Genomic DNA, 15,189 nt, shown 5'->3' with positions numbered 1-15,189 from the left:
TTATATATTTTTCATCTTTCCCAAGCTTTATCTCTTCTAACCTTCGCCTCATTGCATCGTCTGTTGAACCAGCACTTAATGTGCACATTTTCCCATTTTTGTCTTAGTACGTATTTATTCACTCCTTCATTATAAATGTCCATCAAAATCATCCATTTCTATTCCACTTGTGTCTCTTCTTTGAAAAAGTTTTCCCAATTTGCATTTTGAAAGAATTTCTTAAGTTTCCTAAAGTCCGTTTTGTTGTACATCAGTCTCCCTTTCCTGTATTTCTCATTTCTCTCTATATATATATTTCCTCCTTTTGTTCAACCTCCATTAGTATGTGGTCACTCCTTCCAAATGGTGTCTTGTATTCAATTTTATCCACAATTTCAGGTTCTGCTGTAAACATTAAATCTAGTCTCGACGGTTCTTCATTACTCCTGTATCTGGTATTAATTAATGCCTAGTTCTTCTAACATTTTTGCAGGCTCGCCCTCTTTTCAAGAGCCCGTTTTTGGGGGGTAAATAAATCATCACAAACTTTCTACTTTTCATGTCGCTGTCTTCAACTTTTATCATGATCATTTCCACACTGATTTTACCCTCTGTAACCTTCGTCACATTTAAATTTTTCTTGGATAAAAACATGATTCCTCCGCCCTGTTTCTCATTTCTGTTTTTAATCCAATAATTATGTAATCCATGTCCAACACTACTTGGTGGCAGTGGACCCTTTAACTTCGTTTCCACAATTCTCATTATGCCTTTTTTTTTTTTTTTCTAACAGGTAATAATTTAGTTCACTCAATCCTGAGATTAATCCGTCTATATTAGTATAGGCCACTTTTATTTATTTTTTTTCTCCCCCCTGTTTTCTTTTCCTTTCGTTTCGCTTACCTTGGTGTAACATTTTCTCAACCTTATGTCTAAGATTCTCCAACAGAACTCCTTGCTTTCGGTCTCCGTTCTTTTCGCGTTTTTTTTTTTTTCTTTAGCTTCATCTCTTAGTGTCTTCTCTCTTTCTCTTTCCTCATCTTTCATTTCTCTTTTTATCCATATATTGGTGTAATGTTCACTCTGCTAACTTACCTGATTTTGCCAGTATGTCTTCTGCTACCATTAGGGATTTTAGTTTTACCTTTAGGGGTCGATTTGTTTCTTTAGAATATTGCCCCTTTCTATATAATTCCTCTATTTTTCTACTTCATGGTCATCGTCTTGTACTTCTTTTAGAATTGTTTTTGCCATTTCTTTCTCTTCTTTTTCTCTCAAGTACCTAACAAAACCATGTTTTTCCTTTAGTCCATATACTACAATACACTTTTTTTCTATCCACTGTATCTCTTACCCAATTTGCTTTTTCTTTGGTTATTTGAATAATTGTGTCCTTTGCATTTTCCTGCATCTGTTGTTGTACTATTTCTTTAAAAGCTATCTCTTCGTTTTTTCTGTTTTCATTCCATTTCTTAATCTTCTGCAAATTTTCCTCACCTAAGTTTTCTTAAATTCTTTCAGACATTACTTATATTTTCTGATTTACCTCTTTTTCAAAATTCTCACTTCTGGTAGTATAATTGTTTAACATATTTTCATTTTCACGTTTAACCTCAATTACTTCTTTTTCTAATTCACTCAACTCGTTATTTATTTCGGAATTCTTCTTTAGTTCACATACCTCTTTGTTGACTTCAAAATAGTCTTTCCTTAAAATCACAATCTCTTTCCTTAGTTCCATGAATTCTCTCTCCCATGAGTTTCTGTTTATATTCAACTCCCTTTCCATGTCTATGATTCGACTCAAATTTCTTTTTTCGTACTTACCAAAGCCAGAAAATAGGTCATCACTGTACAATCTACCAATCCCCCTTGGGGTCTCAAAGCCTCTATTTACATTTAGGTTTGGTACAAGAACAAGGTAATCATAATAAAACAACAGGGCAGGACTCGCAGTAATGGGTATAAACTGGACAAATTTAGATTTAAGAAGGAAATAGGCAAGAATTGGTTTACTAATAGGGTGGTCGATGAATGGAATAAACTTAGTAACCATGTAGTAAGCGCTGAAACTATCAGTTGTTTTAAAAAACGATTAGACAACTTTATGGATGGGGATGACAGGTTGTGATGGATACGGAGTCTCTTTTATTTCTCATGTTCTTATGTTCTTATAGCGCCTCCAGAGTACTCTGCGTTTATGTCAACATTTGAATCAAAATTGTCACCGTTTTCCCCTAGTCCAAAGGATTACAAAGGATTACAAAGGCGGAGCATGCCGACAGACCTTTTGGTCCATATCTAGGTCGGATGCGAAAAAATCATAATAATGATAAACAAATAAATGGATAGATAGAAACAATAATAATGTAAATAATAAATAAAATAAATAAACGCATAGGTATAGTTAGATAATCAACAGGTAAATACTAAATAATAATAGATTGACATAACTAATAATAAATGTGAATCAAACAAATAATAATAAACAAACGGACAAATGATAACAAAACAAATAAACAAATATTAAAAATTAATTATAGTTATTACAGCATTTTACTTAGGTGTTTATCTAAATAATTCTTAAAGCTTCGAACTGAACTACATTGCACTGCTTCTGCAGGAAGTTTATTCCATTCATTAACTACACAGTTGGCGAAGTTGTTTCTACCCATTTCTAAATTAAATCTATTTCCGGACAGTTTGAGACTATTGTTTCTTGTCAGATTCTCATTGCATTTTCTCACTATAGACACTTTGAACACTGCACAGAGATAATTTTGGGCAACCGCAAGTTCTCCTCCTCTCACTCAATACAACCCAGGCCTCTTGCTTTCCTTGTACTCTTGAGAATTTTCGTTTTATTTGGCAGCCTACGAACTCCAGTTGATAGCTGTTGACAGCTGTGTGTATGTATGTATGTGTGAGTGTGTGTATGTGTAATCACATATATGTATATACATATGTATAAATACATGCTAATTACGTGCGCACACATGTGATGCAGGTATATGACATTATCCCTGTAACATGCGTCTGCATCTTCATCATCCTCTCCCTCCTTCCCTTCCTCTTCATCCTTATCATCATCCCCTTCTCCTACTACCTATATACTCTCTTTTTCCTCCTCCTCCTCTTCTTCCTCCTCATTCTCTTCCCCCTCCTGGTCCTCTTCCTCCTCATGCTCCTCCTCCACCATGCACAGTGCCCCACAACTGCCTGGCCTTTCGCCTTTGGATCGTGGTACTGCCAGCACCGTCTCAAGAAGGGGCACTCCTCGTGGAAAATGGGGGAGAGTGGATGGAGGAGTTGGAGGAGTGGAGGAGGGAGTTCGGGGATTGGAAGAGGGGGTTGGGGGAGTGGAATAGAGCATTGGGGGATTGGAAGAGGGAGTTGGGGGGAGTGGAAGGGGGAGTTGAGGGAGGAGGAGGAGTTAAAGGAGGAGCCTAGTCTGGTAATGCAAGGGTCCGACAAGGTAGACAGAAGGGGTGGGGCTGTTTTGGGGTCTTGGGGAGCGTAGTGGGGGACGGAGAGGACTTGGGCAGGAGGAAGAGGAGGATGGGGGGACCTCTCTTGAACAACAGTGTGATAAACATGTTGTCCTTCACTTGCCCCCCACCTCCCCCTCTCTGCTCCCCTCTCCCTCCTGGCCCCCATTCCGTTTTCTTTTCATCTCTTTCCCTCCCTCCCCCACCACCTCCCCTTCCCCCATTTTCCCACTCCCCCTCACATTCTGTTGCCTCAGTTTTCGTCTTCTCTCTCTCCTCCCTCCCGCCCCTCCCAACCAACAAATTTCCATTGTATATATTTCTTGTCGTGTATTGGTCTATTGTATTCCACTGCATTCTACTATAGTCTCCCGTCATGAATACATTATCCCGTTGACGTACATCACATATTTTATTCTGGTTGTTTCCAAATGATTTTATTCAGCTTCGGAGGCAGTGACATTCTTTTTATATTCCATTCTGGTTATCGTCAGAGGACATCGTGTTAATATAATCTTTTGATTTTCAACTAAGGGTAAATTTACCCCTTGGGGGTAAAACATTACATGGCAAGGGGTAGATGATTGATATACCTGACAGTTGAATAATAATTCAATTCAATTTCATTTTGTAAATTGTGTGTGTATGAGAGAGAGCATGTATGTGTGTGCTATGTATGTATCTATGTGTGTGTGTATTTTGTCTCTTTATGATGGCTATGATTTTTTATATGGGAGTAAGGGGGTAAATGGAGAAATACATTAAACCCAAAAGGGTTAATGATGAAGGAAAAATTAAGAATCCCTGATCTAATCCATTTAAATCCTCTTTTGGAGTGATTTTGTATTAGATAACGCCAGCTGATTCGATTCGTCTAAGAGACGAATGGGTGTGTTACTGAGTGGACGCCGCGAGATGAGAAGCGTGCAACTTGGGTAGACCAGACAGAAGGTGGAGAGACGAGATAGGGAAGTTCGCAGGAGTGACGTGGCAGAGGTTGGCGCGGTCGTGCAAGTCATGGAATGGTATGAAAGATCCCTTTGTTCTGCAGTGGACCAAAAAATGGTTAATTGATTGATTGACTGATTGATAGGTTGAAGAGACGCATAATAACGCTAGTGAGTAAAGGATAAGCCCAAGGGCAAACTGCGACGCAGGCGAAACAGGTGACGCAGCACAGGGCAAAGGGAAAGTTCCTGTTGCTGTACCGAAGTACATTTTGAACTTTTCTCTCGCTTGAAATGATGAAGTAGTACATCTGGAAGCTTTTCAAGTGTGAGAGAGAAGTCCAAACTCTACTTCAATTCAGCAACAGGAAGTCTGCCTTTGCTCTGTGCTGCGTCTTCTGTGTCGCCTGCGTCTCAGTTTGCGCTCGGGCAGGCTTCCTGTGCTGTTCACTGTCTTGAGCAAGGGTGCCACGGGACTGAATAGAATAGCCTGGCGACAGGAAGAATGAAAAGGAAAGTGGAGGACGGAAAAGGTACTCCTTCTTGAGGTCCTTCTCGAAACACGGAGTTCTCGGCCTCGATAACCCCCCTTCCCATCCTCCTTCTCTCCCGTATCCCCTCCACCCACCCCTCGTTGGCTCTTCTTGCCTCATCTCCTCCTCCTCCTCCTTCCACTCCTACTCCTCCACTTTTTTTCTTCTTTGAATCAGCCTTCAATCTCTCTTCCCTCAACATCTGACCATCCTTCTGCTCCTCCTCCTCCTCCTCCTCAGCCTGCATAAGTCCCTCCCCGGCTTCATGGTATGAGTAGACTAGAAAAAAGAAGAAGAAAAAAAGATAGATCGACCACCAGACTTCGAGAGGCACCGCCCAGCTACTTCGTAGGCTCTTGCGATCTCACTCTTGATTCTGTCCTTGGGGAGGTTGGGGGGAGCGGGGAAGGGGAGAGGAGGGAAGAAGGGAGAGACAGGAGGAGGGAAGGAGAGGAGGGAAGGGAGGAGGAAGTTGGGGAAGGAGGGGAAGAAGGGAGAAGGAAGGGGGAAGGAGGGGAAGAAGGGGGAAGGAAGGGGGATGGGCAGGAGGAAGGAGGGGGAGGGATATGGGAAGGAGGGGGCTCGGATTGGGAAGGAGAGGGAAGGAGGGAGGAGGGGAGGGAAGGAAGGGGAGGGGTGGAAGGAGGGGGAGGAGGGGAAGGAGAGGGAAGGAGGGGCAGGGAGGGGGTTAGACCTACCTGCTATGGTGTGGGTGAGTATGGTACAGTCATGCACTCGTGTATATATATATATATATGTATATATATATATATATATATATATATATATATATATATATATATATACACAGTCATTCCCATTATGTTCATGCAAAAAATAAAAATACTTGTAATTATTCGAGTGAAGATGTTATTTGTTTTGTTCACATATAACAAACGATGAAACGATGTTATTGACATTTGGAGAACATTTTATGGGCTCTGTTCTCGTGAACAAAGACGAACAAGCAAAAGAGAAGAAACGCAGAGAACAAACTGAAACTCACATCCTGGCAGGAGGGGAATTACTCTCATTATCTTTATTAACCAGGGAAATTTATATTCTTTATATATATATATATATATATATATATATATATATATATATATATATGTATATATATATATATATGTGTGTGTGTGTGTGTGTGTGTGTGTGTGTGTGTGTGTGTGTGTGTGTATGTGTGTGTGTGTGTGCGTGTGTGTGTATGTGTGTGTGTGTGTGTGTGTGTGTGTGTGTGTGTGTGAGTGTGTGTGTGTGTGTGTGTGTGTGTGTGTGTGTGTGTGTGTGTGTGTGTGTTTAGGCAGCAGTTTTTCTTATAGATGTATTTCGTTAAAAAGTACAGTTATATTTGGTTTTGTAATATATATATATATATATATATATTATATATATATATATATATGTATATATATATGTATATATGTATATATATATATATATATATATATATATGTACATATATATACTGTATATATATATATATATATATATATATGTATATATATATATATATATATATATATATATATATATATATATAGATATATATATATATATAAGACATTAGGGTTTGGTGAATTTGTTGAATCCAACCGGCTAAAACTATGAATCCACTGATACGACAGCGGAAGCATGAAAACTAGGGTATAGAAATGCAAAACCCTGACAAAGGTTATCATGTCTAGTCACTCCGCAGAGCGGGTGACGGTGGAAATGTTCATTCTTCTTTGTCTAGTGGCAAGATTGTTTTTTTTTTTTACAGTAGGACGATTGATAATAATTTCCGTCCTGTTCGTTGCGTTGAAATAATGTAATTTTGATGATATGCAATTTGACAAAAAAAAAATGTCCGTTTTTTATGTTAACTTCGACACAAACTCATACTGCAAAGGCATCACATCACCGTTACCGTTCCCTCTTTTTTTCATTTAATCAAACGTACACCTGTGTCGTGATGATGACCTGTTTGATGTGAACAGATCCACTAGATAAAGTGAAACTTTGTGATGTGACGGTGACGTGACAGTGACGTAACTGTGGCGTGATGATGATGTGTTGAATTTTGTTGTGTTGAATTCCTCTAACGGAATCCAAACAGTTGAATAAATCTCTGATAAATTATCTATGTTTGGAAACATCCACGAAACAGCGCATCTGGACTGATGCGAGACAGTACAGAAACAGATTTGAGAAACAAGCGAAAATGTGAGAACTTATATCAAAACATTGTGAATGTTATGATGATGCTATGCGAGAGGCAAAGGAAGTCGATATAAACACGTTCTAATAATAAGACTACTGATAATGGTATAATCACTGTCAGTAAATCCTGATCGTTTGAACGTGGTAATTCTCACTGTCCCGGCTCGGAAGTTCTCTGACGCCATGAATATTTATCGACAATAAATTTCCTGTCAGTGTTTTTCATCAATGAAAAAATCTCCTGCAAATATCCTCGTTTATTCTACCTGCTGCCAAGGTATTTCATAAACGTGAAGGAAGCAAATGGATTCAATGATTTATATTGATTTTAGAACGATTAGGTATCATCGATAAGGTTTCATTATTAGTTGAATAATTATTTGTTACTCGTGGTAAAGGATAGTCATAGTGTTTAGGTTATGCATGCTACTAATTGAAGTATGCAGTGACATCTGGAATATCAATATATCTTCTGTATGGTTGGGATTGTTGCAAATTAACTTTCGTACTATTTCCATATACTTTTATCTTTATTGATCAACCTTTTTTTCGTCAATTCCAAATACAATTAAAAATTCCTTGTTACTGCAAGTGGTTTATATGTCGAGGTACATTTTTCCGAAAGATGTGTTGGGAGAGGTCTGCAGGAACGACATTACGTCATTGGTCCAGCTTGTCCCGTGTACATATGCAGCTAACGACAATTTCCAATAAATATCTATTTCATTGAATAATCAAACTGCTAAATACTTCTATAAATATATACAATTTACTACTAATTATTCTTGAATAACACTTAAAGAAAGAAATACTATTTGTTCTAATATGGTTGGAAAGAACTAGTATCTCAGTTTGAATTTGAAAATGTAAACAAAAAGATAAAATGTATAGTATCAAAGTATGCTGGCTATCCATAAAATCTGAATACGATTTGTTTTATATAAACCAGCAACAATAATAAAAAAAAAGGAAATTCATGATCACCAACACAAATAAGACGAAATCTTTTTTGAATACATCCCATCATTTCGGATCGGATTGTGTAGTGTGAACATAGTGAGTCTTTTAGTGTCGCGCATTCGATTATTTAGTGAATTGTGGTTGTGATAGTGTCCACAGTTGAAGAAAAAGTTTAGCAAATACATCTGCGTGGAAAACAGAACGTGGCAAAGAGAATTAAGAGGTAAGGCACTGAGATTCCCAAGTTAATAATATTTCAACATTTAACGGTAGAGAGGCAGTTATAACGAACTGGGACGTTAATATGAAAAAGTTAATATATAGTGACAAAAGATGTTGATCATTGTATTATTATGTAACGACTAGTACTGCTTATGAAAAAGGTAGGTAGATTTTCTTCTCCAACGACAGCGATAAGTAAAACGGTTAGGGTAACAAGGCGGCATCCAGAGGGACCGAACTCAGGACCGCTGAGTTAGCAGGCAAAATCGGTACAACTACACCGTCAGACGTGTATACTAACAGGAAGAGATTTAAATTTACAATATATATTACCAGTAATGTCGGGTGGACTTGCTTAGTGTTAAGGCCGCTTCACATTGGGCAAACTGTCGTCAACTTCAGTGAGTTCGTTTGGGTATAAACGACTTCGGTTACAATCTTTTGTGTTTCGAATCTCCAAATATGAAATTAATTACCATTGCGTCATATATTGAGACGCTGACTGAAGAACTAAGAGAAGATAAACCTATACGAATATTAGACATATTTTGAAATGGTTCTTTATTATCTAACTGTGCCTATGCATTTATTTGTGTATTTTGTTTATTATTATTTACATTAGTATAGTTTTATTCATTTATTTATTTATAATTATTTTTTCGCATCCGACCTAGATATGGACCAAAAGGTCTCCTGTTGGGATGCTCCGCCTTTGCAATCCTTTATAATACTGTAAGCAAAATCGATTTTTTCAAATCCACATTTGACGAAGAAGCACCTATCGGGACACTACACGTATTTACTAATAAATAGATAGGTGTAGTGAGCCATACATGGTGAAAAACATGTCACCTGTAAATTTAACTGTTAGACTGTTAACGCTGATTTGAATGAAATATTTGGGAGCCAGAGAAAAGTGGTTAAATAGATAAATACTTAAATATTTAAGTGTGTTTTATACAAAATTTCGGGGTCTCAGTAGGGCTAATTTACATATGAGCCTTAGTATACGAAGAAATAATAACTTTAATTATCCTGGCGTTGGGCCCCAAATTTCGTTGCAAGAAAACAGATCCAATGAAAAAGAAAGCCGACCCGTCGACGCCATGTTTAGCTTTGGGTGTTTGGGACATAGAATCCAAATGCATATTGAATCATGAAATTAGAATTATGATGACGTATATTAGAGGATGTTATTCTCACTAGATACTAATCTGATGAGAAATGATAACGGTGTGCAGTAGCCAGGACCTAGATGTAATCTAAATTTAGGTAGAAGAAAATAAATGAACAGTCGTGTTGTCAGTGAATGGAATGAATTTTACGCGGGAACCAGATGGTTTTGTTTATTTGCTTGTTTGTGTGCTTGTTTTTATTGTTAATAATTAAATTATGTACTTATTTTTTTCTATTTAATATTTTTGCATCCAACCTCCTGACCGCTTGCAATGCCACTTATGTCTTATCTGTTGTGAAATTTGTACGGTTACCCGTACCTTAGCTTGCCAGAATGTATGGATCACACTGAAACTTACCAAATAATAATAATAATAATAATAAAGCATGTTATATATTTTTGCCAATACATGCAACAATAATCATAAAATATTTTGTTTAAGTTGTCGTCGAGAAGTGGCCACTATTCAAATTGCGCGCCTCAAGTTTCTGATGACCGTTGGCTCGACGCGGCATGTTGCCATTCGCTCACTACTAAATGTATTTGCATTTTTAAATCATAAGTGCGGCATTTGCCATAGATTTATAGTCTGTGAAAGACTGTAACACCTTTAGTAAAAAATCAAGAACATACTAGCTATAATTTTAAGTTTCAACTGTGTACGGATAAAATAACAAGACGTGACAGAAATTCCGTTGTAAACATCCGTTTTCATTATAGATGTTAATTCAATGAAATTGTTATGAAGTTCCACTCGAGTATTAGCAACTTGTGTCAACTTCTGATCCCACAGGGGAGTGTCTTGAATACAGTAACGTACAACACGTACTATGTTCTGGTTTATACAGGACGATTCTAACTAGAGGCGGGAGAGGGGTCAGACTTTATACTAGATCGAGACATAATTTTACCTAGAACACACCCTTCAACTGAATAAAATCGCCTTGAATTAGACAGAATAAAAATTGCGTTGTGCATCACTGAGTAGTACCCAAGTTGGCACCCTGGGGCACCACGTAGGATGTGTTGGCTCTGTTTTCAAAATGGTTCAGTGACAAGTGGGTATTGTTGATCTCTGTGAACGCATAGTTCTGGAACGAGCGACAATAATTAATAGAGATGTAGCGCATAGGAATGTGCGCATATATTGGTGAGTAAGCACGCATTCATAGCCCACATGCATAAGCATATACATACGCACGCATGCACGCACATACACACACAATAGGTCACAGCAGTGTACGTAGGTCGGTCTCTACAAGAGTTCAGAGTTCTCATTCGGTAGGGTGATGGCTGCCGACCACGGGCCCAGAACGTGATCCAAGACAATGGTGAAACACACATACACCTCGTGGCGCAGTGGTTAGAGTTCCCGGCTTCCACTACGGTGGCTCGGGTTCGAATCCCGCCCATGGCTGAAGTAATTTCAGTATCGCTGCATTGCGAGTTGTTACTCCAACTCTCGTGGGCGGGTAGTTAGGTGTGTGTGCGCGTGTAAGGCCACAGCATTACCCATAGATCGATCATATATGAGTTAAGCTCTCTTCCTAGAGGGAAATAACTGTCGATCACAAGTCCATCACGTGATCCAAGACCATGGTGAATCACACACAGACACTGCACACGCAACCACATATCACCTTCAAGAGCGAGGGAGTTAATCCAACCAAATTAAGTTAACCAACCGTCATTACTGTCAGTCTCCTTGCACAGAACGTCGACTACAAAAAGATACACTCCGTCGACTAGTACCGCAAGCTCGATGTTCACTCTTGGCGATTTGGCGTTTGCCAAATGTCGATTGCCACGTAAGCCCGGGGACTAGGCATACCTATCAACGAAAAGGACTAGATATACCTATTAATAATAAAGACTAGACATACCTATCAATACTAAGGACTAGACATACCTATCAGTATTAAGTACTAGACATGCCTATTAATATCAAGGATTAGACGTGTCTATTAATGATAAGGACTAGATATGTCATACGGACTAGACATGTCTATCAATAATAACGACTAGATTTGACTATCATTAGCAATACGCACCAAAGATTTGCACAGGCAGTCGCAAACATTTTTGACCCAAGTAAGTTTATTTCCAATGCAGTACCTCCCATAGACTGAGATGGAGTTCTTTTGTAAAAAAAAAAAAAAAAAAAAAAAAAGTAACATAAGTAGTTTTAATCAAAACTGGTTCAGTACTTGCAAACCACTGGCTGACAGGTCTGCTTGTCTGGACAGTACTGTATGTCAGTAACACCAACGAATGCTACTGCAATTATTGAGATTCTAAATATACATCTGTTATAATTTTACCCGTCCGTGATTATGCAATAGACAGACATTAGGAACACGCACAGACGCTGCGAGTCGTTACTCCAACTCTCGCTGGCGGGGAGTTGGGGGTGTGTGCGTGTAAGGCCACAGCATTACCCACAGATCAGTCTTATGCGAGTTCTAAGCTCTTTCGGGAGGGAAATAGCTGTCGATCACGAGTCGTGATTCAAGACCATGGTGAATCTCACACACAGCGGTACTGAAATAATTTCAGTATCGCTGCGCTGTGAGTCGTTATTCCAACTCTCGTGGGCGGGGAGTTGGGTGTGTGTGTGTGCGTGTAAAGTCACAGCATTGCATATAGGTCAGTCATATACGAGCTCCGAGCTCTCTTCCGGGAGGGAAATAGCTGTCGATCACGAGTCCAACACGTGAATCAAGACTATGGTGAAACACACACACACACACACACACACACACACACACACACACAGAAAAAATGTCTTTGAAAGATCTGGGCCATGTTTGATAAACGTTGTGACACCGAAAATGTTATCCTTTGCAAAGAGCCAAAAAGACAGTTTTGTAAAGTCGTTCGCTCACTTGTAAACAAACTTCAAACGACAGACGATACAGAAGATCGACGATTCAGGCGCCGGATGTGTCTGTAATCATGGATGATGTTTTCCGATGTCTTTCATCTTTTCTAACTTAAAACAGTTCCTCACCATCGTTCTCATTCATTAATCCTTTCTCTGCGGGGAGGGAGGGGGAGAATTCCGTGCTGAATAAAATCGCCTGGCGACGACTGGATAAAGAACTTCAATGCTTACCGTACCATTTCTGCTCTACGTTTAGGTTTACAAGTGGAGTTCTTACATCCACATAGGAATCCACTTTCCATTTTGTTTGTATACACTCCTGAAGGCACTACAAAGAAAGAAAAAAATCCACTGCGTAGGTGTGTTGACTACGTACGAAGATGATGAAACTGCGAGAAACATTTTCAAGTCGTTTCGAAACTTCCGAGTAAACATCGTCAGGAATCAACAATTAGGTATCTTTTGCTCGGTTCGATTATTACTCAACGATGATCATTCATGGCTCAGTGATAATCGTCAAATGATTGTCTAGACTCTAGAACATTATTTTTTCCAGCTGCAAAGTACGAGGCTGATAATATTAACTGAACCTACCAACGCGTTTACATAAATATGATGCCAGGTATGATAAGCGTCACTCGCCATTGGCTGTAGTAGGCTAATAAGCGCACCGAGCAAAACATACCTCGACCACGCGGTATCGATGTAATCAGAGATACTTAAATCCCTTTGTATCGCGCACCTGGTGTCCTTTGAAAGGAAGCATTCACAGATGAATAAAGTCGTCCGACGACCTATCAGCCGAAGAAGATCCTTTCGTTGACTGTTGTGGGTTCGTCTGATCATACACGACTTCGATGACAATTTATTATTATTATTATTATTTTTATTATTATTTGCTTCTTTTTTTCTCCCCGTCTTCTCCTTTTCTGCATGGGGGACGGAGAGGGGGGGTCGCTGAATTTATGAAGCGGCCTTGCTGTGGATGTGCTGCGTCTTGCGACACTGCTTCTGACCCAGGGCAGTGGACAGGATGCAGGGATGACCCGTCATCCAGGAGGTGCCAAGATGGGAGGGAGGGTGGAGGGGAGTGGATATATAGGAAATGGAATGGGTGGGAGTGGTTTCTATGCCTTTTTCTGTTTGGCTACCACCCGTGAAGGGGGAAAAAGCCTTTGGTATATGTATGTATTATTATTGTTATTATCATCACCATCATTATTATTATTACTATTATTACTGTTATTATTATTATGTCATTACCATTATTATCATCATTATTAGCATATCTTTTTTCGGGTCCTCAAGAAACCAAATAACTTGACGAATTGAGGATATGAATAATGCATGAGCACCTTCCGTACCGGATGGCAGTTTTCCTTTTATTCTGAGCCCAATGATGAGTACTTGCAAGACAGACGTCAGAGAGAATCTTCTAGAATCGTCTCCCTGCTGCCCATCTTCAACAGCCAATATCCTTACCATCTGGAGGTGCAGCCTCGAGAGGCTGATACTCGGTCTCCGGACTGGGCCCAATATCTCTCTGTTTCCCCCACCTCTTTACGTAAGGGGAGAACATAAGAGCATAAGGATAGAGGAGACTACAAGAGACCGTAAGGCCTACACTAGGCAGTTCCATGCCTATTACCACCTACCATCCTTATCCATGAAGTTATCTAATCTTTTCTTAAAACAACCGATAGTTTCAGCGCTCACTACATGGTTACTATGTCTGTTCCATTCCTTAACCACTCATTTTGGTAAACCAGTTCTTGCCTATTTCCTTCTTAAACCTGAATTTGAGGACAAATAGATTAACAGACAGGCAGGCAGGCAGACACATAGACAGGCAGATAGACAGACAGGCAGATAGAGAGACATAAATAGGCAGAAAGGCACATAAATGGTTCCAATCCTGTCACATGCAACTGGGTGAACATTTGCTTCCTTGCTGAGTCTTACCCAAGTGCTTGGCATCCTCGCCCACCTCCGCCGCAAAACCAGACTTTGCTCTGCCAAACTTTTTTTTTCCATTATTATTGTTTTTCTCTTCTTATCATCCCGTTTTTCTTCCGCCTTCTTCCAGAAGGTCGACCGTCTCCAGTTCTTGATTTCCAGAGGCTTCCGAGGACCAGCGATCCGAATTCTCTTTGTTGTCTTGGCGAACAAGGCCGCTTCCTGGATGTTTACAATGATTTCGGAACGGCCCTCACTCGATCACTGTCTATTGTCAATACTCAAAAAAGGTTCCTCGGTAAAACTGACGGACGAGCATTGATGGTATGTAAGATTGCATATCTGTCAGTCCTTTTGGTAGTGCGGTGGTTAATGTATATGATGCCGTTGAGGACAAGGATTCTTTGGCGGATTCTCGTACTGTCGTAGGATCAGACATGAAACTGTCACATTAAATCATCAGGAATGTGCGACCACATTCTCCCGTTTATTGCTGTCACTGAGACTATCGCTAGTGAATATCTTCTAAGGAGACGCCTTTAAAAAATCGAAAAACTTGTTTATTCAGATGTGCGCTTTCTCGGTAACAGAAATGTCGCCAACAAGTGGATGTTGTCGACAATATAAAGTGTTAAAAATATAAACATTGGCCATAGATATTCAGGATATTGAGATTATTTTAGGTCGTGGCATTTGTCTTAATTCGAATGAATTATTTTTGTAAATATCCTTTTCTAGTGAGTTGATATAAATGGGTGATGCATGAGAGTGGTATGGGTAGGGACGAGTGCATGCATTTACTAGTTACCTCCCTTTAAGGGAAAAGAAACGTGTGTGT

The 15,189-nt window shown here is 39.4% G+C and overlaps 1 protein-coding gene across 1 annotated transcript in view; it reads left to right on the top strand.

Moving 5' to 3' along the window:
- Window positions 1-10,370, top strand: part of LOC143037267 (serine/threonine-protein kinase Chk1-like) — a 25,505-nt gene extending 15,135 nt beyond the window's left edge. The window contains exon 3 of the mRNA XM_076205397.1: window positions 10,305-10,370. Coding sequence (XP_076061512.1) covers window positions 10,305-10,370 — 66 coding nt within the window. The remainder of the gene's footprint in view (window positions 1-10,304) is intronic.
- The last annotated feature ends 4,819 nt before the right edge of the window (window positions 10,371-15,189 follow it).

The sequence above is a fragment of the Oratosquilla oratoria genome, chromosome 22 (genome assembly GCF_046742065.1).
Source record: "Oratosquilla oratoria isolate Oo_2021 chromosome 22, ASM4674206v1, whole genome shotgun sequence".
Taxonomy (NCBI): Eukaryota; Metazoa; Arthropoda; class Malacostraca; order Stomatopoda; family Squillidae; genus Oratosquilla; species Oratosquilla oratoria.
This window is presented reverse-complemented; position numbering and strand designations above follow the sequence as displayed.